This window comes from Branchiostoma lanceolatum, chromosome 11 (genome assembly GCF_035083965.1).
Source record: "Branchiostoma lanceolatum isolate klBraLanc5 chromosome 11, klBraLanc5.hap2, whole genome shotgun sequence".
Lineage (NCBI taxonomy): Eukaryota > Metazoa > Chordata > Leptocardii > Amphioxiformes > Branchiostomatidae > Branchiostoma > Branchiostoma lanceolatum.
In genome coordinates this window covers 1,123,893-1,151,460 of record NC_089732.1, presented here as the reverse complement: position 1 = coordinate 1,151,460, position 27,568 = coordinate 1,123,893, and the positions used below count along the sequence as shown (strand labels likewise).

Below are 27,568 nucleotides of genomic sequence, written 5' to 3'. Positions count from 1 at the left end.
GATGCAATCTCTGTCAAGGTACAAGATAAGAGGCATTTGTGAAGGTTAGACAGTAACGAGAATTCAAACTCTACAACTGGATAAAATTCAGAGATTTATTTCCGGCCGTTTCGAGTGACATCCATCACTCTTCTTCGGCGTCACTAGAATGAACTGGCAAAACGAACACAAAGTTGGTAATTCAAACTGGAAAAAATGGTTCAACATGTCAAGGACAATAACTCGTAAGAATCGTATGCAAATGTCAATAAAATGTAAATAATGTTAGGATAGTTCCTATGGTAAGACAACACCATAGGAACTGTTACTGTCCTTTGTGTTGCAAAGCTACATTTGACACTTATTGACACTTATTATTAGTGATCATACAATACAATAAGTAATGTTCATTGATCAGCTCGTTTGAGCTAACCTCATTACTTTAAAGGCAACCTAAGCAATATTAGGGCGCTGAAAGTCATATATTCAAAATCAATTTTTTTCTGATTTCTATCCATAGTAAGTTTAGATAACACTATCCCATTGTATATCGACCATCATGGAGCAAAAATGTGATGTCGTTGTGTGGTGGGAACTCATCGAAAATCTTGCACTTGGAGGCCAGTCATCATTTCAAATCTTCCGAACATGCACGATTCTGACCGATAAGTCCCGAACGCTTCTGAAGAAATAATCACGTGGTCATGGCTCAATGTGCTTGGGCATTGTGACGTCACGCGGCCGGAAGTTACCGAAAATTGTCGACAGAAAACGGTTACGGCTGGATTCTGGGCTGATTTTTTGGGGGACCCAATAAATAAAATACTCCTTTTGTGGCTTGCTTCTGTGCTATTTTAAACGCCCAAAGTATGAAATAGTGATGCAGATGTGCTAATATAGGGAAGTATATGTAAATTTCAACCTCACCAAACAGAATTGCCTTCCCCAGAATATTTCAAGTTTTACCCCCTGAAATCACTTAGGGCACCTTTAAATTCATATCTCTGTAGTTGGGCCAAATCTACCTTTGTAGCAACGCTGTGAAGATTAACAGCCGTTGACTGACCTCAGTCACAAAAAGGGGGTGGTTAAACAAATAATTAAGCATTACAAAAATTTTCATTCAAATTTGCGCTGCCCTTCATGATAAATTTGCTGATATCAATTTTTTCTTGAAAAGTGCTTTCCATTCTATCCAAAGGAATTTGTAGCCCGTAAAAGCATTATTTTCCAAGAACATTCCACATTTTTCTTACTGTAGATTGTTAGAGGAAGTAAAATTTTAAGAAAATGTTTTAAATGCAAAAAATCTGTGCTAGTTCCCAACAATTTATGTTCAAAAGGGAGGAACAGAAGAATAAGCCTCCGTTGCAGGCGATTTTTCAACTTATCGGGGCCAGATTCTTTGGCTGGGGGGGCCGTATCTGCTTGGGGATGGTTAGAGTCCTCCAAGCAGATACGGGGCCCCAAGCAGATACGGCCCCCCAGCCAAAGAATCTGGCCCTGATAAGTTGAAAAATCGCTGTGGGGGAGCCGGCAACGGAGGCTACAGAAGAATAGGTTACTCATCATATTTAAAAAAGAAGACAATATCTTCCATTTTTGGCCAAATAAGGGGACAGGCCTAGGTATCAAACTTTCAAGTCATACAAAACGTTGCGCACATAAGTTACATATTGTACATTTACAGAATACACAGAAAGCTTACCTCAAAAAATTTGTCACAAGAATTTCCTTGGAAGGCAGTCAGGACTTTCAGCACAGGAAGGCAAATGTGAGATAAGATGTACTTCTCTTCTTGTACCCGATGGGCTTGAAGAATATCTCGTGCTCTGAGTGTGGTTAGTTATATATAGTAGTTACTCCTTTCTTCTAATTTCTAAAGGGGTGTTACATTTGTAGTCAGACTTGTACCTTGATCCCCGTGCCACATCGTTGATTTGTCACCTTTGAACTGGATGGTTAAATATTCATCACTACATGTGATTATTATCCTGTACATGTATTTGTAGTTTAGACACACACGCAGGCATACACACATAGTTACACTTATAGACACATACACACTAACACACATTAATTAACAAAACCAAACACACATGTACATACACACACATGTACACACACACACATGTACATACACACACATGTACACACACACATGTACACACACACATGTACATACACACACATGTACATACACACACATGCACACACACACATGTACACACACACATGTACATACACACACATGTACATACACACACATGTACACACACACATGTACACACACACACACACACATGTACACGAACACATGTACATACACACACATGTACATACACACACATGTACACACACACATGTACACACACACACACACACATGTACACGAACACACATACACAACAAAAACACACAACATGAATTTGCAAATAATTTATTAACTTCCTCACCATTTCACAAACATGAAAAAAATTCAGTACCAAAATATCACATCATGTTTTAACAGATATTAGTTCCTATGGATCACAAAACATAATCATAAATCATACTTTATGAAATATCAATTTGTTAATTTTTTTCAGTTCATAATCTTACACAAGATAATAACAACTGAATCTCCTTCAAAACTTCAATACATAAACTTAAAACTAATTCTGACAGTATAAACTACCTATAATCGCACGAAGACTTTCATTTTCTCGTTTTGCTATAAGTCAAACTTTGATTTGTTTCCTCCTCTTTGGACCTGCATTTGCCACATGAATAATTGCATTCATTTTTTATTCCTACTATAAGCTGATAGCTGCATTGCATACTGTTACATTAAGTATTTTGCCACACATGTATCCAAAGATACATGAAACATTGTGACACTTCTGAACAGAAAAGCTACATTGTACACACTTCGACTTATTTACCTAATCTGTAACAGTTTATTTAATTATTTAATTTGATTCAAAGCACCAATCAAAATGCTGATTAATAATTACCTGCTGGTAAATAGTATGTTTAGGAATGAGGTTTAAGTTTTAAAGATTAGTGTGACATATGACAAGCTTTACATTCACTAAATGCAAGATTATGCTTACCACAAAAGACACATAATTTTAAAACAGACACACACAAAAATGGCTTGAACTCAAATAAAATAATGAAAGAAAAGCTTAGGACCACACAAGCTTGGTTTTGTGGATGAAATCCAAGATTTACAATAGGGTCACATGTCCAAACCAGTGCCCGGCCAGACAGTTTGAGGGAACGAAAAGTATGATATAAGACATAAGAAAACACACAAAACGTTTCAAAAATTAGTCATTAACATAATTTGTGCAATTCTTTTTACAAACACTTTTGTTTTTTTGTTCCTGCAAACTGCCCCACATGGCCCAGTTTGCAAATGTGACACCAGCTTTACTTGATTCTAGCCTCCCTCAAGCAAAAGAAGAAGAAATGTCTCTTCTTTCATAATTAAACATTGTCATACAGCAAAATTAGTTTCATACAATTCGAGGAGTCCAAAGGATGTCATCCACAAAACTAGGTTTCTTTGGTCCTTGAGTAATACTGTATCCCTGTCCTGTTTGTTACTGTAGTCGGTGGGTAACAACTGATTTCATGAATTGTGTATCATTTCCAAACTTTTCATAATCTAATTTAAGTGCAATTTCTGCTATTATGAAACTTCCATTCAGAACCTTTTAGATGCGACATGATAATTCTTGAATTGAGATTTCCCTTACCTCTAGATCTATGGCTGTTGCAGAAATCCTGAGTTTTCAGAGCTTCCCTGACTGTTACGGTAGTATCTTAGAACCAGTGTGTGGTATCTCTTAAGATTACATACTTTGATTGACAACAGATTCATGACTAAGATTTTCCCAAGACCATACCAACTTTCCCCAAATCTAAGACGGCTGGTCTTCTAAGTGTTCTCAGGCAACAAACTAAGTTTAAGACATAAACTTCTTAGCTTCCCTGCGTGTCCTCAAAGTTCCCCGTCGAAGGAAGAAGATGTGCTAGGTGTGGGGTCCGATGAGCCCTGGGAAGACTTCTTCTGAGGTCGAGAAGGACTCTGTGCAAAAACAAGACGTCTCAGAGTGAGGAACTGTGAAGTGATCATTATTCAACTGTATCAATAAATTCCCTTGACCTTGAACCTTGAACGAGGACATTGGTGATGTCATCTCGGCAGACAATGGGTTCTTCTGCACCACTCAATCCGGTCTTCCAGAGAACGAAGCTCTCGCTTTCCTTATTAACTGCTATCTATAGTTGGGAATAGATAGCGGATGCCACTGTTCCTCTTGCCATTCAGCCACACAGGCTTGCGCTACTACAGCAGGGGGCTAGTCCACTAGTAGTTGTGTGTGTTAAACTTCCATACTCATATGTGCAAAGCAGAGAAAGTATCATGTATCATTTTTCAAGTTTTTGGTATGACCCAGCAGCCGGAGTTTGAACCCTGACTTTCCAAACGCAAGACTTTTGAGCTTTGAAATTTTACCTTATTACCTTAATGTCTAACCTTCATCGACGTATCAAGAACAAGTCGAATCTCATCCCCATTTTATGGAGTATAATTGATTGATTGATTGATTGATTGATTGAGCTAAAGGAGCAAACAAGAACAAGTTGAATCTCACCTCTATATGCGGTGTATCGGAGACGGGAGTGTCTGCGCTGTCCCGGACGCCTGCCCTGAGCGAGACCGGGGTGCGACTGTACAGTCTACGGTGCATCTCATCCACATGTGTCAGGTACCAGGTACCGGGGAACAGGTCCTGGACAGGCCCAACAGGGGTGTACTTTGCTGTGAACAGAGATACAGTCTGTATAAGAACTTTTGACAAGGTTTAGGAGGAGACAGGCTTGTCTGTACTGCTGTAGTACAGGTCCAACAGGAGTGTGTCTTGCCGTACATTAGAACTAGGAACATTTGAGAAGACTTAGAGTTAGAGGGAGACAGGCTCGCCTGTACTGCTGTGTGGTACCAGGTACCGGGGAACAGGTCCTGGACAGGCTCAACAGGGGTGTACTTTGCTGTGTTTTAAAGAGAAACAAGAATATTTCAGAATGATCAATGAAACTTAGTCTCAGATTCTTGGCATGGCAATCCTAAATTTAATGACAGGATGGCATAAAGAGAGTCTACAAGCTTGATATCAGTGTTCATGTGTCTAAACAAGGGGTCATCCAACGATAAACTGGCAGCAGACGATTGACAGAGATCTCCAGACACTAAACATGAGATGGAAGGATGCGATGAGACTAGCTGTAGACAGAACAAGCTGGAATTCCCTAACTGCCTCATGGGTCACACGACGTGGGAGCCTCTAAGGAAGTAAATCTTGGTTAGTTAGCTAACTGGTTTGTCATGTACATGTGTATTAGTTAAAATCCTCCCACACCATTATTGATGTATAGGGCGGCGCCCATCTCCGTTTCATAGCCTTGGGCCACACTGTTGTGCAATCACTGCAGCAGGGGGCTAGTCCACTGGCAGTGAAGTGTGTTTAACTTCCATACTGTTTCACAAGTATGTACCATTTTTATAAAGTCTTTGGTGTGACTCAATGCGCCTCTTGTCCAGAGATGTCCTACCCGGGGCTTGAACCCCGGTCCTTCTGGTCCAAGTAATTGGAACCAGATGTGGTGAGAGACAAAGGCGCAGGCCACTACACCACAGGGACACCCCACCCGTACATGTGTATACATACCATGCATTGTCTGTGTTCCTTACCTAAGTGATGGGTAACCTCCCTGAGTTTCATCATGTCTGCAAAGTCAGCAGGTGAGAAGCACTTCCTGGAGTCCAGTCTGGCCTGCAAGGTGGAAAACAAAATGTATCTTGAACTGGCTTCTATTTCTCCACAGATCCTACATGAACTGCAACCCTGTGCCAAGTCCAGTGATCATCCACAGCTGAGATTTGAACCTGCGTCCTTCTACAACAAGATATATCAAAAGTCACAATAAACACCGTTTATGTCACCGTCCCAAAACATTGGTTACTCTGTCAAATTATTTTGGAACAGGTACACAGGTCCAGATCTGTACGTAAGGAGACACTCCAGTATTCCGCGCAGGCGCAGAAGGCCAACTTTTAGCCCATGGAAATAGGTTTGGTACCCTTGGTAAAAGTAGCTGTAGAGGTTTTTTTTCTAGGATATGTTGGTATTTCTGAGCTGGATGTTACAGGTAAGCGTTTCTACCTTCGAATTGTGTTGAAAAATCAGACTTGGATCCATGTTTGTGGTGTCTGTAGGCAGTAGAAGTTTGGTGTTTTTGTGTGATTATCAGGTAGAGAAGGAGGTCAAAGGTCAATTTTTGTAAACAGGGCCGGATTCGTAGGGGTTGTGCAGATTAGAAAGTTGAAATTATGCTCTAGATTGAAACTTTGGGGGCCTGACAGCCCTGCCAATGCATGTTTTTCATGGACTTAAACTCAGGTAGGTGACTTTTGACAGCTTCTTTCTTACATGATTACGCTTCTGTTGCCTTAAACCTCTGTACCAGTGATGTCACATCTAGGTGTGAAGCCCTACTCTAGTCTCGACAGGCACACAGGGTTACCAGGCACACAGTACTGTTAAGGTTGCAGACCACAGTATTTCTCCTATAGGGATTTATATAGTTAAGGATCCCAAGGTGAGAAGCTTCGACGCTTGAAAAGTTATAGAAATGTGCACAATTAGGGTGCCAGATTTTTATATGTTTGACTTCAAGGTTCAATCTACAAAATATCTGCAAAATTAGGTTAAATTTGCTGGCTCGTTCTAGTTTAAAAGCCACTTTGATATGACCCCCAGCGGAGGTCACCGTACTGCAGGCAACTTACAGTAGTCGGGCGGTAACAATATCCAGGCGCGAATCCAAACCGACCGAACAAACATCGTAATCAAACTCGTACTGTCTCAAAACTGATCATGACGTATTCCTCTGCCATTCACCACAGTTTCAGCCTCGCTAACGTGCACAGAAGAAAAACTACGGCCTTTTCAAGCAATGCGACGCACTACTTCGTACCCGAACTACTATTGTCCACGGGGGTCGCCCATTAATACTGTGTTCTGCGACCTTGATGCTTCTTTTACCTGGAGGTCGGAGAAGCTCCCGACGAGCCTCTCGAGCTGCGACCCTGGTGCGGCATCCTGGGATACGCGGACGGAGAACATGGCGGACGCGAGGCCCGACCCGTAGGAGAAGAACGCGACCCTCCTACCGGCGAGGTCAGCCGCGGATTTGCTGGGGGAAACAAAGGGTCATCTCTTAACGTAACTGACATGTAAACTTGAGATTATACACCCTATAATCCCGTACAGAAAGTAAAGCTCTTATATACATGTACCTAAAAGTTTTCCATCAGTGCTCTGAGTCTGATCCTTCTTAAGTTGACAGAGTACAGGGAGGGAGTGTACATGTTTTCCACTTGAGTTGCTAGTTTAGTTTTACACTTTAACAACTCTTTACAGTCATTAACATAGACTTTACACCATGACATGCCAGTCTATATGTAACTGTTACAAAGCTCACCTATACAGTAGAGAGGCCAGCCCAGAGTACAGGGAGGGAGTGTACATGTTTCCCACTTGTGTTAAACACTATAACAGTGTTATAATACTCACCTATACAGTAGAGAGGCCAGTCCAGAGTAGAGGGAGGGGGTGTACATGTTCCCCACTTGAGTTGCCAGCAGCAGGGCCAGTTTAGTCTTACTGTTGAACAGCTCCTTACTGGCGTTCACAAACGCCTTCTCAAGATCCTTGTTGAAGAAAGTGTCCTCTAGCTTCAAGTCCCTGCAAAGTGAAAGTGGTAGATTTTATGAAAGTTTCAAAAGTGGTTCAAATCCAGCCATTTACTTACCAGATAAAAGCAACAACAAAATAAGAAAGTAACTTTTCTTAGCTGCCTTAACCTTTAGAACACTGAAACAGCCATTTGGCGTTCAATTGTCTATTGGTTACGGAGCTAGGCAGCTATTCTAAGCTATGAGAGATGACCATCTTAAGATGCAAAGTCTAAAATCTTGTAAGACCGTTACCTGAAGGCCTCCAGCCCAGTGTACTTGGGGTCGTCCTTAGAGGCATCTAAGAAGTCGTTGAAATAGAGTCTTGCAAAGGACTTCTGCACCAGTTTGCAGTAAGGAGTGTGGAACAGGCAGTAGTCGACGTCTTCAAGGGTCAGGGGGGACGTGCGACCTTCTGCCAAGGGGAGGGAAGAACTTATTAGAATTGTAGAGAGCAAGGTCAGTCTTTTACAAAATTAATGTATATAACCTGTCATGTTTCCAACATAGCTGTTTATGGATGACACCTAGCAGCAACTGAACAAACTGCAGTCTTCCTTCAGTAAGCCACTGAAGATGACATGTGACAAACTAAGGCATCTAGATAAGATACTGAAAATAGAGAAGACAAATTCAGAATAACAGGACAGCTAAAACTGGTCACATGGACACATAAACACACAGCAGATTTCAGAAAAATTGCATATACACAGTTAAAAACAGTCACACACACACACACACAGATAGACAAACACACACACATGTACACATACACAGTGATTACACACACACACACATACACTCACACACATACACACACACAAACACACTCACACACACAACCAATTCACACACATACACACACACACACACACACACACCTGTGTAAGACACGTACCTTCGACCGTGTGCACCTTGTGCTTGTAGAGTCTGTAGCACCTGTCCAGCGCGCCCAGGTAACACTGGATCGACAGTTTCCCGTCCACCACCGGGTACTCCGACACCATGTCGGGCTTGTAGAAGTCGTAGGCATGCTGCATATGGGTCGCACGAAGACCTGTGTGGCATTAATCAAGGCAGGGAAATGAAATTGATTGATTGATGATGTAAAAACTGTATGTCAAGTAGGGCGGAAAATGAAATAAATTACATTTCAAATGGTCCCTTCTATAATAAAAAAAGAGGGGAGCTCTTTCACCAATTCCATCCTAATTTGTTTGAATTCACATTAACACTTATTACAGGCAAAAGGAAAACTACTTCATGTTTAGCATTGTACTATACATTATGCACTGTCCATCACAGCACCCACACATTACAGAAAAAAGTGGGCTTATGCTGTTTCAGAAACAGAAGATTTAGACTAGAGCCTGTACCTACAAACGAGTAGTCACATGTTTTTTTTCATTGTTTGTTCGTCGTTTTTCATGTTACTTCTGGGGACTTTCATATTGATATTCTACTATGTTTCAAGTCTAAGGTCCAATAAAAATGGGTGACGTTTGATCTGAACTGTTTAGGGGTAACACCTAGCAGAAATTGCACAAAGCGCATGGCCTTATAATGTTGCTCCGGGAGCGATGTGACTGGTTATGCAAATTAGCATTGATGACCAAAGACAGTCATTTATACATAACCTTTTAAACGTTTTATGTATCCAACAACAATATGGTAACTGTTCAAGAATGACACCTAGCAGAAATTGGTAAAACTGCAGTGCCTCACTTTGAAAGCCACCAAGTACAAAATGTGACTGGATATGCAAATTAGCATCTGTCTTTCACGTTTTTACACACATTTACCTCTGGTAACATGAAAGACATGCGAATGTCGGTCATTCCAGGTGATAAAAACAACTTCAAAGTCTAATTCAAGCAGGTAAAGTCTGCGCTTTGCTGATAAATAGGCCAAGTTCAAACACATTATTGGGCGCAATGCCCATGATGTACAAAGTATGATTCCACCTACATTTGTGTGTACAGCTAAAAATATAAACTTGCGATCAGCAATTTAGAGGCACAGATTAAACAAATCTGCCTTTTCTGAAAGCTGACAAAGTCACGCTCAAGAGTTCTCTTTTGAAACTAAGGTTCAGAGGCAGTGAAAGAAATGACTTGTAGTATCATGATAGTCCAGGCTATAACCATAGCTGAAAGATTCTTATGGTAAGGGACTCCAGCCCAGAATTCTGAAACTTTTAATGATGAAAACAATGATTTGTTAGTTTTTCCGTCCCAGGACTGGAGACTGCCCTGCCTGAAATGTTAGTTCAAGTAACTAGGACTCTCTGGCTAAAGAGTTGGTGATTAGTCACTTGATTATGAAGGGAGACTGCAACAGAACAGTTGAAAATTCAATGCGATAACTTTTGTGTTAAAACAAAGTCTTACATGTGTAGCTCTGCACTATATAATGCAGAAATGCTCGCGGTGGTATTATTATGTTCACCGTTTTTGTGGTGAACTCTTTACTGCAAACTTAAAACACTGAGAAAAGTGCCGTTCCATTGTGTGACTGTAGCTCTACTATTGTTTCAAATGCACACTCAAAACTACTGTGAACAGTCCATTTTCTCCCAACCGCAAAATCATATCCCCACAAACATTTCTGCATTTACAGTATTTGCTGACTACCACATTGATGTACCCAATGCTTTGTGCTTGGCAGCTACAGATCTTCCAATAGACCAAAGAATGCCACCCCTTCTAATTAAGATTACAATCTTCCAAGAAAACAGATCTTTGAAAAAAAGCTGAGGTTTTATTTGAACTAGACGATCAAAGTCTGAATTCCTCTAACCTGCCCAGCATCACCCCACCTTTGTCGTGGCAAATGCTGCGCTCTGATTGGCTACTCATCATCAGCAGATATTCTACGACGGAAATCTGCAAAGTACCTTTGAATTGTGCCAGTGCCTCTGTTATAACACAGGACAACCATTAAAACCACTCCTTAAGCCATCAAGAACTTCTTAAAGACATCATCCATGCATCTTTAAGTTCAACAACTGAACAGGACAACCCAACAAAAACGTCTTGGTAAAAACTGTTCCTTGAAAGAATAAAACCGAGCATAGGTTATAACTGTGTGAACAGTATCACTAAGACAACTATGGAACGTGCCAAACATGTTGACAGAGAAAATCTGCACACATACTGAGGTTAGGTTCTGGAAATGATCAGATATCTACACTGGACTACTGGCCAGTTGCCTCTGTAACTACATGTGTACATGTGTGAGTCTGCTGGATTTTTGCCTAACTTGTACCACAATCAGTACTTAGTGTACAACTTGCCTAACTCAATGGTTGGATGTATTATAAAGTGGAAATGAATCTTGATACAGTTTTAATGTACTGAGAAGCTATATTATAATCTGGCACTACTTGGACAAGGACGACATATGTAGATAAATATGTAGTTTATACTGGAAAAGTCCTCTATTTTTTTCAACAAGCACAATAGACAATGTAATCCTGAAATTTTATGTCCAACATAGTGCCATTCCCAATAACCTGTGGTAAAAGCTAAACAGTAGTATTAGTAAGGTGATAAGGAACACTTGACATCACAACCAGATCTAGATTTAGTGTCTGACAAAAACATGCATAAGGTAAAAAAACAGCAAGCAATGAAATGACATTAATTACATGTAAGACAGGTCTCGAGACCACCTTCTCCACTGCGAGAGTGGTGACAATAGTTCAACAATTAAGCACATTATACAAACAGCCCCCCAGATACGTGTAGTTTGTTAACAATTAGTGCCTTATGTCCCAAGGGCAGCCAGCTAGGATGTATAATTTTCAAGATGAATGAGTGAGCCATCAAGAGAAGGTCCAGCCAGCTATATCTTCTGTGTTCAGCTGATTTCTATCATTTTTCTGAGCTACAAAAGACAGAGACTTTATGTCCAAGCTAAGCTCTGATATATTACAATTGTAAGAGAAGGCACATAAAGCCATAGTCCTCTGTACAATGAACCTGTAGATACTGTATATACCGTGAATGTCTTCTCTGTCACCAGCAGCTCTTTGATAAGCTGATGTCAAGTGGGTTGAATTCCCCTTCCTTTTCCTTTTTCAGCTACACATTCTATTAATTTGATCCATTTCTATGATCTATTTCATTTTTGTGCAAGAAAAGAGTCCAGTTCAACAATCCCCTCGTTCAGTTAAAGAAGCACACACCAAAGAAATGCTGACTGAAGTTTTGCTTGTGCTGTCAAAACAAGCTGGGAGGAACACAAAACATGCCAGCCCAGCTCTGCTGGTGGACAGGGCAAAAACAAGGCAGAAGTAATGCTATTGTCTGGATCTCAGCTTTTACTTGAAAGAAAGCCCTTACATGAGAAAAGGTAAAAATGGTTGACTGAACCTCGAAAGACTGCTTCCGGAAATCAAGGAGGTTAAACTTATAGGAAAAATCTCCTTGCTGAAATCAAGGAATGTTCTTTCACACTTAACAAAAGAAACTAAACATGCTGACAAAAGGTTTAGACAATATGAGTTTTACCATAGAATTTCGTAGAAGTAACACATTATAACTGATGTTAACTTGTCAGCTATTTCCAACATTTTTTTCTGCAAAAAACATCTGTTATCATATCTTAGGTTATAACTTCTTAAAACTGTTAAACTGCTCAAGTAGTCGACTCCAATTCATAATCTCACACAAATAAACCAGAATGTACATGTACAAAGGAATCTAACTTGTCTGACAATCAAATAAGTCACTAAGTCCAAGTTTTGAATGATTTCAGCCTCTCAGCTAATAGCTGTATAGCATTACAAATGAGATGGGTGTTTGCTTGACAACTACGTAATAGTTTTGGTATGTAATTTTCATCTCACCAATTGCAGCAACCTTTGCCTAACTAGTCATGGATGTTGCCTAACTCCACAGCTATACCGCTGCTGGAAAGTTTCATCTCAGCTACAACTCAACACTCATATCTCTGGAAACTTTTCTCTACATGTATTCTGTTTCCACAACCTCCGAGCCACAGAATACAGTGGACCATCATCATTCTGTGCCAATGCTGTGTTTTTTCTTGTGGTTTTTAAACTTCACCCACCCACCCACTCTCCCTTCCTTCCCTATGATCCTTCCTGCTCCATCCCTATTTCTTGCGGTACGGTGAACTTCGTGTTTGTGTCTATTTCTTGCCACATCTGCAGTGTGTCAAACTTTGGCAATGTTTCTGTACTTGGATAAGGTCGTACAGACCGAGGATGATCTCTGTACACACTCTGATTTTGGCTTGGAGTCGCATTTAAAAAAGTACAATGTCATGGCCAAAATATACATTATGTACAACTCTTTTTGGCACATATTGCCTAAAACTGAATGGAGATTTTTTCTTTGAAGCAGCAAAATATTTTTCCTTCTGTATGTGTCCGTCCACATTTGGCTAATATAGAACAGGAAATGTTGGTGATAAACTAATAATAGTATGTATGTGCAGATACATGAAGCTTTCATCAAAAGTGGAAATCTGCAATCTTTTTCTAACACTGTCTAGCTATAGCATATCATCAATCTCCTAATGGCAATTGAATACACAACATAAAGCCTTGGACTTTGCTCTAGTCGACTGATATTCTAGCACAACATCATTCAAGTGTACAGTTATTTTACTTCGCCTAAGCAAACAGCATGTTTCAGAATGGTGGAGACATCTCCTAGTAAATTTGTAGCCTGGATGCCAGACCCCCAATCTCACACGTAACCCTAAGAATTACGATGTATGAGTTGATACAAGCTTTGCGACAGAATCTGTTATCCGGCAGTCCACTGTGCCCGTCAGGTCATTCGCGGGCCAGGGGTCAACTGAGGTGAAGGTCAGCAGGCCAGATTTAGCGCCCTCAACAGGAAACTTTGGCCCTTATAAAGCCTGTAACTGCAGAACACACTTGGCTGGCCGGTGCAGCATTTACTTTAATGCAAAACTAGACGTCTGTTAAAAGGGCTAAGCCTTATAAACCTTTGAAAAAGGATCAGATAAATATCAATTGTCAGAAACAGAGACACCAATTTAGCACACTACATGGTATGATTGATTGTGATGTCTATATGATCATTAATGATTGTTAAATCTATTGCATTTATTGCATGTAACAGCATTAACTTTCTATCTGATTTAGGGCCTTTAAGAGCTTTTTCATCAACTTTTGGCAAGACTATATACAAATCAACCATGTTGCAAAACAGTTTTATTTCAGACCACACCTATTTCTTGCTGATGTATGACTTCCCCTTTCCAAGAAGGCTGTAACAGAAGATGATAGCCTTTGCAGGGCCACTGTAGTAAATGCCTGCCAAAAACTGTTAGTGAAATTTCATATCCATGTTTACTTCTCTATAACTGCTTCTCCATAAACAGCTGTGAGTCTAAAGCTGGGCCAAGGACACTTGTAGAAACGTTTAACGGAGAAAACACATGTTCTACAAAATATGAAACAGTCACTTTATCCTAGTCGGGGCAGTGCCATCTTTCGGAAGATACTTAAAAGGGGCCCGGCCCTGTGTTCGAGGAGGTGCCGGTACAACAGCCACCTTACTCAGACGGATACCTACTGGCTGTAATAATATAACCTGGTGAGAATAATAATAATCGAAAGATACAAGAATTACTTGGAGCCAAATAAGCACAATGTACATAGTTACAGAATAACAGAAAAAAATGGACGTTCTGCTGCAGTACCACGGAAAGCTGCCAGGGAGCCCAAATCTAATCATTTCTTTAATACGACAAGGCCTACCTTATTTCATAACAAACTATCCAAAGCCTCTTAAGTTATGCTGTTCAACCACAAACATACAAACGCTACAGAAAACATAAGCTTCTTGGTGAAAGTAAAACTACTATCATACAAAGTTTCATGCAAAGGGAAGACTGTTTATTCAAATAATGTCAAGTTTTACAGTACATTCACTAAGATGTTACACTTGGAGCAGAATTTGACAACACAGATCTAAAAATGTCTGCTGTTACATTTCTAACATAGACTGCAACAGGAGCCTTTCCAGAGACTTCTCTAAAGTCCTGGCAAACGCCCAACTTACACATGCCTCTGCCAAGCAAGCATTCTTTAAGTACTAGACTTACAGAGTTACATAACTCAAATAAAAACATGTTACATACAAAGGTATACCGTATGTTAAGACTTGACAAATGTTGAAACTATTTAAGCAAATCTCAAAGTTGATATAGCAAGCATGATATGGAAACAGCTGAAGTTGATTATTGATATTTCAAATCTATGTCAGGAATAGTAATAGCCTGGTTACCATCCGATTACTACCGGGGCTCCTATACTTGCTTTTATTCAGGGCAGCGAGCCCCGGTAGTAATTGGATGACACCCAGGCTAAAATAATACAGCCCTTTAAACAGAGCAATATTCTGAAAAAGAACAGTGTTTCTATACATCCACCGCACTGCAATTTTTGTCTGTAGGACAGGCAAAGCAGTATGGGTAAGGGGTGAAGTCTGCCATCTCCAATCGCCTTGCTTTTAATCTTCAAGCAGATGTAGGGTGGAAGATCGTAACATTTTCCGATTGACAAGCTGTCGGTAGCTGTCAGAGAAACCTGGTAGTCAGAAAACATTACGATTTTTCCCCCCAAACATCTGCTTGGAGATAACCCTCACCTCCAGAAGACCTGAGGAAGCTGTGACCCACTTACAAGACCTCCTCACCTTTGCTCACAAACAGGACAGCTCAAAAACAAGGCGCCACAAGTAAACAAACAACCGCTATCCTGTGACAAGCAAGTCACCAGAGGGATCCACAGTATTTGCTGACATGTAAATCATACTACTGTTGCTTGGATGTGTAACTTAGACAATAACAGGTTGGAAAAAAAATTGCTGGGAAGGGTGAATGGCCTAGAGGTTAGACTTGAAGACACCGGATCCAGAGATTGTGGGTTCAATTCCTGGCATTACTTGAAGTGCTGGGCAGCTTTCCGGTTATACAAAATAGCGTCACAAAATATGTATTGTCATTCACTGTATGATACTAATATTAATAGGGACACTATACATATAACTAACTGACTTGAGTCTAGAGATCTGCCAATCTTGTTGTTTTAATAGGCATCAGCTTCGGCTGATGTCATAAATGTACCTGAGAAACTATACACAGAACTGACTTGGGTCTGCCCTTTTGTTTAATCATCCAGTCTTGTTGTTTAGTTACCAGCTTGAGTTAAATGTCACTTGTATCAAGAACACTTTACGTGTACAAATGATTGTCCGCCCTTTACTATACTCCTACATGCTTGTTTAGGCAACAGTTTCTGTAAAATGTCACTAACTTACCAAAAACATGATACACATAGTTGGCTTGTTCTTGCCAATTGCCAAGAAGCTTCAGTCATATGTCACTTGTACCAGGACCACCATACACAGAACTGAATTGAGTCTGCCCAGCTTCTATATTCATGTCCAGTTTTGTTCTTTAGTTACCAGCTTTAGTTATATGTCACTTGAATCAGGAACACCATACAAATAACTGATTTGAGTCTGTCCTTCTGTAGTCTTTCCCAGTCTTGTTATTTAGGTGCCAGCTTTGCTTAAATGTCACTAACATACCAGGAACACCATACCCAGAACTGACTTGAGTCCGCCCTCCCTGTGTTGTTGCCATGCCAGGCAGCGAGGCAGCCCAGCTGTTCAGGACTGGCTGTTTTCCACCTCTACACAACAACAACTACCGTAGGTCTCAGTATTTTCACTGCAGCAGAATTCAGGAGATTTCTCCCTGATTTCTAGTGAAACAAATGTACTTTCCAAGGTGCATAACAACACAATAAAGCATGAAATATGAATTCCTGAAGAAAGGTCTTTTTTTATTTCTTTTATTTTGTGGCATTCATGAGAAAATGTTTTGTTCCATTTTAGTAAAGAATAAATGAATAATTGCTACAATCAAGGAGTTTCACTATAACCTCCTTGGTACAATGTTGCAATCATACACACAGTTGTAGTTTGAAAGGGAAATATTCAATGGTATTCACAAACTATTTGTGTAATGGAAAACAGCATTTCAAGTTTTATATTTTAAAACAAGATATAGGCCAGTGTTTAGATTTTGAGTCCTTAAATCCCAACAATAACTTCCTTCAGCCTAAATGGTTCTTAAGAAAACGTCAAGGTCAGTGACACCTGAGGAGTAGGTGGTAAGACGACACCTGCTGACTCAACAAAACACCTGCCCAGGTAAGGTTGTAAACACCTGTACGTGCACAGAGCCGAGGGTGCTCAACTGTTTTCACATGAAATCCAATCCTCACACAAACAGGGGGACTGGTGGACTCAGTACTTTCTTGACCTCTATCTTCATTGTTCCTACTGCAAAACATGACTGCACGTGATACAGTCATTACCTCACCCCAAGGAGTTCAGTACAGCCCCAATCTCTAAAATATCTACCCCACACGATAGATATTTTAGAGATTGGGGGTCTTGCATCCAGGCTAGGAGTTTGTTTTTGGAATATCTCTGTGTGTGCTTTAACGTTAAGTGTTTGAATGTGTGTTTTTGGCCAATGGGAAAGGGGTGAAGTCTGCCATCTCTGATTGCCTTATTGTTGTTTTGGAACAAACAACCAGACTTTTTTCTGTCAACACTTATTACTTGAGCATGCATCGTAGGGGCAAATCAGTGTCTTACTTTTAGGTTGGGGTGATATCATGTAATATGTCATATGTGTCACTTTACTCACTTATGATAGAACCTCATCTAATTCTAAATATAAATGGCATGGAAACAATAATCTCCAAGCAGATGTGAGGATCTGGCTCATTCTCTGTGCTTTTACAACTGTTTTTACAAGATTTAGTATTCTTTCTAGTATTGTATCTTTTCCTGACATCTGCTTGGAGATTAGGAAACAAAGGCTAATAAGGCTTTCCCTTTTGTCCGGCCTATTTCCAGCTTGTTGCTATGGCCATGGACCTGTCTTCAGCCTGTGTTCACGCCTCCCTGCTATGGCCTGTGTAGTATTCTTTTCTAGTATTTAATCTTTTAATGGTATTGTCTTCTCCTTACATCTGCTTGAGGATTAGGAAACAAAGGCTAATAAGGCTTCCCTTTTGTCCATCCTATTTCCAGCTTGTTGCTATGGCCATGGACCTGTCTTCTGCTTGTGTTCACACCTCCCTCCTATGGAGTATTCTTTTCTAGTATTTAATCTTTTAATGGTATTGTCTTCTCCTTACATCTGCTTGGAGATTAGGAAACAAAGGCTAATAAGGCTTCCCCTTTGTCCATCCTATTTCCAGCCTGTTGCTATGGCCATGGACCTGTCTTCAGCTTGTGTTCACACCTCCCTGCTATGGCGTGTGGAGTATTCTTTTCTAGTATTCAATCTTTTAATGGTATTGTTTTCTCTTTACATCTACTTGGAGATTAGGAAACAAAGGCTAATAAGGCTTCCCCTTTGCCCATCCTATTTCCAGCTTGTTGCTATGGCCATGGACCTGTCTTCAGCTTGTGTTCACACCTCCCTGTTAGGGGCGGCCCAAACAGGCAGCAGGGATTAAAGAGCTCCTCCCCCTCACATAGACATGGGGGCTTCTGTTTCAATCTATCAGCTGGCTATGGTAAACAAGTCATGGGCCAGGCTAGCTGGATTTTATGGAAGGTATCCTCCAAGGGCCAAGGACCACGTCTAGCGATACAGATATTGAATACATAGAAGTTAAACAAGGAAAACAACAACAACTTCAACAAACATTTTGCATTCTAATCAAAGAAATACAAAAAGATTGGACAAAAAAAGGACAAGACGACTAACTTTGTAAACCTGAGGATAAAGTCCTTGCTTGGTATAAACAGTTTCAGCAAGGAGGTATATAACCTCCTTGGTTTCAGGTAGTGAATGATAGATTCAGTTTTGATGAATTTTGACTGTAAAATATCTAAGAAACAAGGAAAATGACACCTTACATTTGTACTTGGAATGGCCTAAATTTGCAGCAATTTAAGTCAGCACAGTTCATCTATGAAATGAGCACAATTTCTTTTTTCTCTGTCGGAAACCAGAAGTGGTGATGTCATCCACAACATTAACCTAGTCTTGCCGACTATCCCAATCAGCTGTTGCTGGTAAACAAGCCAATCTCAGTCCCAGGAGAGCTGACTCTCCAGGGACGTCTGGACAAAAAGACAGGTCCTGACAAATCATTTCCCTGCCTTTCTTTATTACTTATTTGGAGCAAAATTGAGGCAAAGGGAAAAAACAGTTGCACATAGAACTGTACTGTACATGCAGAAATGTTCGTGGTGGTTTTATGTTCACGGTTTCAAAATCACCACGAAAAGCCGTTCCAGTGACTGTGGCGCTGTAACAGTGGGGATCAACCGCCCCTTTGGGTTTTTACAGCACTACTATTGTTTCAAACGTGAACTAAAAACCACCACGAACACTCAATTTTCTCCCTATACTACTATAAAGTAAATCCCCGCAAATATTTCTGCATTTAGTATGATTTACAGTTACATATACTCAAGTCTCAACTACAAAACTGACTCCCTGAAACTCTGATAATAAACAAGATAGATGTACTTTCTCCTCAAAAGCTGACTTCACCATAATCTCCAAGCAGACCCGTCGGTTGCAAAGACCGTATCCAACTGGCAGAGGAAGTTTGTGCAATAAAATCTTCCTCTGCCAGTTGGATATGGTCTTTACAACCGTTGGATCTGCTTGGAGATTAACTTCAGCATTCTACTGACTCAAAATTGTTTCTCAAGCCCTAGACTTGATTAGTTTTGCTGCAGTGCCACAAAAAAGCCACCCCTACTTCCTTTGTGGATTTGCACAATTAACATCCAGACAAAGGACTGACTAATTACCCCGTGAGACAGTCCTGGGTTGTTACCGGGCAGGGGTGCCAAAAATAGAGACAGGAGTGATGCAAGGATGATGTAAAAGGGGAACTAGACCCTCCAAGGTTACTCAAAACACAAACAAAGCACCAAGGAAACAACACAAGTTACTTCAAATAAGACAGCTTTTAAGTTGGTAGATAAACATGTAATATATATGGGCCCCTTTTCCACAGGATACCAAGGAGGTATAACCTCCTTGAGGATACTAACTGTTGAGAAACCAACATTGGATTTGTGTGGCCAATGAAGTATGATTTGAAAGCCAACAAAACACACAATGTATGAAATAGGAACCGCACAATAGAAGAAAGTACTTGAGTTTCAGAAAACAAATCTAAAAGACCTACATTTGTAAGTTGTAAATCTATAAATGTTCACCGCGGTCTTGGTTTTGCAGTGACCTTTCTGTGGACAACCAAAATATGTTTCCATTGGTACGTATAATCAAGGAGGTTTAAAAAACTATCAAACCTCCTTGGTATAATGTTGCATAGTATTGTTTTAAGTTTAACTACAAACTTATAAGCCACTGTGAAAGCTTAGCAAAAATGAAAATCAATCTACATATGTGCAACAGGAGAAACCTAGAATAAACAGCCTGCCTTATGCCTACATTTCTGTCTTGACGCTAAACTTTACAAATCCTCCTCAGACTAAGCACAAAAACAAGGAGTCTCTGAAACACAAACACAAGCTGTACTCCTTATGTGTACGTAAGGGTACAAAGTCCGAACTTGCTCTACAGTCTCAAGGTCGCACGCTGGATTCTTAAAGGTCGTGAACAAAGGTCACATTCTTGGCAATGTCAAAGCTGACAAGGTGCAAGCTGGCGTAAAACCTTCTCATTAAAACCAGTATGAAGTAACATGCATCATTTCATTAGGCTGTACTATGTCATTTAATCAAGTATGTTATAAAACAGTGATTGAAGAGTAGAAGTGCAAGATAAAGGAGATTCTATAGGAAGTTTTTCATACATTGTGCATTCAGAACAAAATGTAACACTACAAGAAATTTCACATTTGCAATTTCTAATTTTTGATTTCTGTAATGTCAAGTTCGTGACATGCCCTATTGAAGATAGATCAATAAAAGTTTCCTGATTGAGAGGACAAACACAGATCTAGAACTTGGCAATGTCAATCCAATGAACAAACATCAGTGTAACCAATGAAAGAAAAATTTGAGGTTGTGTGTAGAAATAGCATTATCTACAAAATGTACAGTACTGTAAATGCAGAAATGTTTGCAGGGATTTAATTTCTAGGTAGGGAGAAAATGGAGTGTTCACTCACTGTGGTTTTGAGTTCGCAGCTGAAACAATACTAGTGCTACAGTCACACATAGGTACGGCTTTTCGCTGTAGTTTTAAGTTCATGGTAAAAGAGTGAGAGAGAAAACTGCGAACATAAAACCACCGCCTACATTTGTGCATTTACAGTATCTCTGTGGTAAACACACTTCTAAAACAGGCGTTCCTTTTCTCCCTGCTGACAGCAGCAGAACAAGAACCTGGGAAGGAGGCCAGAAACAAGATCAGCAGCTACAAGTAGAACAAGGGCCTTCTCAAGGACACTGTGACCTCTAATGGAAACTGCGCAACACAGATTGAGATATATTCTGCTTCTATCTTACCCTGCGTTACGCAATCTCTGGCTACATTTGGTTGGCGAGTTGCGCAGGATGCTAGGAGCGCAATTTAGTTAGGTTATTTTGATGGTGACGTGAATGGACTTGGACAGAGCTATGTGGGATTGCAGAATGTCTAATAGTCCAAGTAGTGTTGTGCAATCACAAGTTCAAGATCATGATGATGATGTGTGAATGGTGTATATTCCAAAAGCATTGATGACAAAAAATAGTTTGACACCTTAAATTGTGCAACCTACATGTAGTGATGATGACAATAGGATTTCTATTTCCTCTTAGTTTGTCAGTTTTTCCCCAGAAAGATAATCCCAATAAACCAATGAACTGGATTAGTGCCGCCCGTGTGACTCACAAAGGCCAGCAGGCCTTGTTCAGACCTTGCCCTTTGACCTGTGCTGACTAACGATGTTACATCTTAATTACAACATGAGTGGACTTTGACCGTCCGCACTGCTTCAGCAGATTCACAAGATGAGTAAGGAAACCAAGGAGCTCAAACCTCTGCCAAAGAATTATTCGAAACTTAAAACATTCAACTGACCATCTCTACATATTTAAAGGACCACGCACCTAGCCATTAATCATTGATATACAGTCAAGCACTGTACAAGTTACCAGATTTACATATGGACCACCTGGCCAATATGACCACTTTTTGTTGGTCCCTAAAATACTTTTTCCCATGGACACAAGAATTAAAAATACAGTCTATAGTAACTACCTGTCCACCACATGCTAGATTTTATTGCTCCCTTGAATTGTCTTCTTGGGTACATTTGTAGATCAGATCAAGAACTACAATAAATATGAAATCAGGGCTTGGATTACTTTTTGCAGTTCCAGCAATTTGTGATTTTTGATACAGCTACAGATCAATAGCCTCAATCCCCCCCTCAAAATTGCAAGCTGTCAACATTTTTTCTGCAACCCTGATTACATGGTGACCATACTGGATTGTTGTACAAGAAAGGTGGAACATATCTAAGATACTGTTATCTTAAAAGTTGTTTTTTGCCCATCGTTCCCAACATTGATGACTTGCACCTAGATAGAATGAAGAATCTGTCAGATAACAAGTTTTGCTATCTTATCACTTTGGATAAATGTCAAACCTGGGTAAACATTTGTTCAGTGACAAACGTTTGTTTAGTGGCGTCCGTCCCTGTTTTTTTGCTCCAGTTTCCTATGGATATGACTGACAGGGAATAACGTAATTAACCAAGATTGATCTTTATTACAAAATTGACATGTAGGAAATAGAAAAAAAATTCTCTCAAAAGTTGACAAAGAAAACAACTACATCATAACATCAGGACAATGTTGAAGGATTCCCTCATTAGATTTACCATGTACTTTCAGTGACGTCTTGATATATGCAACTTGTAAAAGAACCCAATACACAGGAGCAGGTGTACTTGACTGAAAACGAAAGGCATACAACAAAGCCACATTGCTCTACAAGCTACTTGGAAAAGCATCATGCTTTACCTCAGTTCAGGATGACTGCTTTACTTTCTTATGTTATGGTGGATTATTAACCACACAACACAGGCCACGTATAATTATTGTTCATCAGTTTAAACTTTAAGGAGCAAGGATTTTTCTTTTCTGAAGAGAGACATGCCGAAATCTATTTGTTCAGGTGCCTTCTGTAAAATAGTCCTATCCATTGAGACTTTTGAAGTTCAAAAACAAGGACGGAGTTAGAGGTGCCAGGGCAGTTCTCTATTTAACCTCCTTGGAAGTGCCAAGTGGGCCAAAGTTGACCTGCCAGGGAGTTGGCAACTCAGCAGTTATCTAAACCTGCAGCAAGTTCCATAAACAAGCACTGTCATATGACACTGGCGGTGGTTCTGCACCAGCTATCTTACCCACAGTCAAGGGCTCAGCTCTCAACACACAACTGAAATGGGGGCAACTCATAGTGATAAGACATAATTGCAAGCTGTCTGTTCGAAACCACTTTAGCCAAATCAAGAGCAATGGAAACAGACATTAAACTATACAAAAATAGAACATTAGACAACAGAAATTCATTCATTCATTCACTTATGTTACCAGGGAGAAAATACAACTCAGGGCCTGCGGCCTGTTTTTGAGGTGGACACATACAATACTCGTAAACAAGAACATACAGACTGTGCATAGGTAAAAATAGCAATTCAGGTCAACTAACAATAGAAGAAAAGCAGGGCCCAAGAAACTTTTTTCGTATAGCTCAAATGTATATAAATAGCTGCATCTCTTAAAAATTGAAAGAAAAAGTGAAAAATTGAAAAAAAAAGTGAAAGAAACAATCCTACAGATTCTAACTAACATAACATATAACACCAACATAACACATCAGTGAATATATTTCACTAAATCAACAATATGACATGACCTCAAATGTAACTTTACGGCACAGCCTTTTATCTAAAAGTAAACCACACAGCGCGCCCGAAAACATGACCGCCTTCACGTGGGAAACAATGATATAACATCGGTCAATGGTTGTGCGAAAACCCTTTACCCAAACCGTACAAAGTCTAAGCTACCAAGCGATAACGGTATGGGATGTGGGGAAAACTCTCAATGACGCATGCGCCTTACGTATATTTGCGGAAGGTGTGATGACAAATGATAACCTTGCCTCAAGGTCAAACACATAAAAACCAAACTTCGTGGATGTGCCAAACCAACACAAAGGTCACCTTGACGCAGGTGTAAAAGTAAACTTTAACCATTCGCTACGTTACTGTTTGGTATTTCTAGCAGCGGGCACGTGAGTGAGTAGGAACTATGGGATATACAAACATAATGCGACCGATACACACGTGTAGACTGTCAAACAGGCAAGTATGAATGTCTGGAACAGCAAGCAGCGTTACTTTGAAATGGGAACAGATGCAGCCATAAAAACACATACCCAGCCATCACTTTGGAGACTGATTTTGGAAACATTAAGTCAAACCGTTATACATAAATTCAAGCAATAGACATATCATTTAGAAAATGAGTTTTTTCTATGTCCTCAATATGATTCTTGATTTTGCTGTGCATGGATGTTTCCAATTGCAAGGACTAAAGTAAATGTGATAGACACTTGTGAAGGCGCAAAGCTATAATCACACATACCCTTTTGAAGAAGACAAAACTAGCCTGGAAACCACACCACCGGGAGCTCCTCGGTATCTCTACGGCGCTGGGAGTGGTACCCACAGATTAGCCGCTCCGGCTGGTTTCACGGGTTTGGCTTAATTAGTTCACTCCTAGGGAGAGGCGATAACTCTCTATGCCAGCTAAGATGAGGGGCTGACAGAAACGAGTCAATATAGCAGACTGGGCCCGGCAAAACACCCCTAAGCCGACCCGTAGAGACTGGTGACCAAGCTAAAACGAAACCTGTTTGCAACTAAATAGATGGAAGGCATCTCACCTCTCTCGATGACCAGAGGAGCGTTCGGTCCAATCAGCATGGCCACGGCACCGGCCCCTCCCGTGGGCCGTGCGTTTCCCGTCGCGTACACAGCGATATCACCCGCCACCGCGAGGGCATAGCGACCTGAGGAGCAAACAACACTTTTCTTAGGATTCAAAAGCCTGAAAAAAAGATGACCTGCAGTATAGACTCTACATTCCCTGTTGCTAATCTAATGCAGTATTATTTAAATCACTCTAAAATAGTGATTAATTAACTAATAGATACATGCACATGTACAATAATAAACCTCATCATACTTTTTAAGTCCCACGAAAATAGCAACACTGTTGATGTCCATTGTTTATTTAGGATGGAATTGGGAGTAGGCGATTTTCAGTTCACACATTCTTCACACACGCACATACCAATGCATGCACACCTTCAGATTTTAACCGCAGTCCCAAGCACTGGAATCGACTCCACCCATGCGAGTGAGTTGAAAAGTGCCTGTGTTCCACTGAAACAGACACACACACACACATACACACAGACACATTAAAAACACACACGTACACTCGCACAGACAGACATAAAGACAAACGAACACAAATAGAGAAGTTTAACACCATTCTTACCATCCCAAGCACTGGACTCCACCCAAGCGAGTGAGTTGAACAGCGCCTGTGTTCCCCCGAAGCAGGCGTTTGTCGTGTCGATCCCCTCGACGTTGGAGTTCCCCGACTCCTGGAACAGCTGCATGAGCACCGACTTCACGCTCTTCGACTTGTCGATGATGGTTTCCGTGCCGACCTCCAGCCGTCCGACGTTCTCGTAGGAGATGTTGTTGCGCTCCATGAGGTTCTGTGGAATATATAATCATCATCATCATCAGGTCGTTCTGACATATAATATGTAACTTTATTGCACAACAATTGTACAAGGTACAAAGTAATACAATATGGTGGGACTGTGTTGTGTTGTGTTGCTAAAAGGCAGGGTGTTTGGCCCAGAATTCAGAGGTCCTGGGTTCGAATCCTGTCATGTCACCAATCTTGGGAAAGGCACTTTACACGACTTTCCTCACTCCTCCCAGGTGTAAAAATGGGTACTCGTACCTGACTTTGGTTGGGGAGGTAAACGGCAGTGGAAGGAAAGGGTTAGGCTCTGTTTTCCATTACAGTGCCCTAAACTTTGTAGCCTGGAAACTGTACTGTCGGGAGCTCCCGGTATCTCTACAGTGCCGGGAGTGGTGCCCGCCCGCCCAGGCAGATTAGCCCACTCGGGGGGCGGGTTAACGGGCTTGGCTTAATTAGCTCCCTCTACGGAGAAGTGACAACTTTCTGCCAGCTAAGAAGACAGGCTGACAGCGACGAATCATTATACTAGTAGCAGACTGTGCCCTGTAAAACACCCCAAAGTCGACCCGTGGAGACTGGTGACTAGGCTAGACACAGTGGATAACAACCCACTGCCCCTATGGCCTCACAAAGGCTATGAGACTACCTTTGATTTTACCTACCTGAACCACTGTGAGGCACAGTGAGTTGATGTCCTCGCGGTCGCTGCAGAAACCCATCTTCTGCTGACCCAGCCCAATCGTGTACTTCCCAGACGACACGCCGTCAAACTCCTCCAGCTGCGATTGGTCGACGTACTGGGCAGGGAAGTACATCTCCATGGCAACGATGCCGACATCGTCGGGCCAGCAGTTTTCGGCTTTTCTCTTTCCAGCGGATCCTGGCATTGTGTCTATCTGAGTGTGAACATAAGGAAGATTAGAAAACATCTCGTTTGATGCTAAACTTAGCTTTAGGTACCTTATGCTTGCAACTTATCATACTGCATGTTATTGTGTTAAATCAGGGCATTCTACATTTTATGCTATTGCAGTATGGCATTATTGCTAAGGCAATTGGGGCGCCAGCAGGCCATGTTGTATGTCGGCCAGCCGGGTTCACCGGGACCTGCGCCCGCTCACTGTAGTCTCAAGCATGGCTGACTGCTGGCTCAAATTATTATTGAAGTACTTACATACTCGAAGGTGCTTAGTTTCCTAGCCAGCAGAATATTTAGAGTCACACGGTTTTGTTAGCACATTTAAAGTAATATCTAGAAGTAGGATTCATGCATATAAACCAAGATTGATAAGCCCTAATTTGGGGCGAGTTGGTAGTAAATAGTTGGGGCGAGTTGACTAGGATCTGTGGGGATCACCCAAGTGAGTCATCTGAAACTGTGACTGTGACATCACACCTTACTTCAATTTCAAATAACTGTGCAATATGTTATGATTACAAGGAAATGAATGATTTCACAAAGCAAGTAAAAGTCTACCAGCGGTCATGACGGATTTGCACATTTGTAGGTCTCAACATTTGGGGTCACAGTATACTGAAGGTGATCGAAGATCTTGTGATCGGGCGAGACACTTTTTAGCGGTGTAAATAATTTGCTCTTAGACACTGCACCTTGAACGGTATTTTGACGAACAAAATACCAAACTTACGATGACATAAATTCACAGGCTATCAAGCATGTGACACTCATTTTGGTGTGAATAAAAAGTTAAGAATTTATATGATTATGGGGAAAAAAATCATCACAAGTCCCGTTATAAAACACGCCCCCCTCCCCAACACCAGAAACAGGAAATACTTCAGTTTCGAACCAATTTCTCACCTTTTTCTCGGTTTCCTGGCCTCCAAAAGCACCTCAACGGTCCTGATATCCTTACAGACGGACTGAGCGTGTAGTCTATGCCGTATCTCCGACAGTTTGAGCAGAAAAAGCAATTAAAGTCTATATGTTCTCTAGTATCGTACGATTCTTGCCGAGGTGACC

The 27,568-nt window shown here is 40.8% G+C and overlaps 1 protein-coding gene across 1 annotated transcript; it reads right to left on the bottom strand.

Annotated features, from left to right (window-relative positions):
- Positions 1-2,403: 2,403 nt before the first annotated feature.
- LOC136444566 (hydroxymethylglutaryl-CoA synthase 1-like) lies at positions 2,404-27,568 on the bottom strand. The gene is made up of 11 exons (XM_066442174.1): positions 27,407-27,568; positions 26,247-26,480; positions 25,363-25,588; positions 24,743-24,868; positions 8,670-8,828; positions 8,027-8,186; positions 7,611-7,781; positions 7,080-7,230; positions 5,726-5,807; positions 4,629-4,795; positions 2,404-4,057 (listed from the first exon to the last, which is right to left on the bottom strand). The coding sequence occupies exons 2-11, from the start codon at positions 26,469-26,471 to the stop codon at positions 3,971-3,973; spliced, it is 1,554 nt and encodes a 517-aa protein (XP_066298271.1). The 5' UTR covers positions 26,472-26,480; positions 27,407-27,568; the 3' UTR covers positions 2,404-3,970.

What these genes read in the sequence shown, in the direction of transcription:
- LOC136444566 (XM_066442174.1), bottom strand. Translation starts at nt 26,471, where the DNA reads ATGCCAGGATCCGCTGGAAAGAGAAAAGCCGAAAACTGCTGGCCCGAC. An exon ending in TGTGCCTCACAGTGGTTCAG is followed by an intron (nt 25,589 to 26,246) that starts GTAGGTAAAATC and finishes TATATTCCACAG; the next exon opens with AACCTCATGGAGCGCAACAA. An exon ending in CTGGCCTCTCTACTGTATAG is followed by an intron (nt 7,231 to 7,610) that starts GTGAGTATTATA and finishes TGTTTCCCCCAG; the next exon opens with CAAATCCGCGGCTGACCTCG.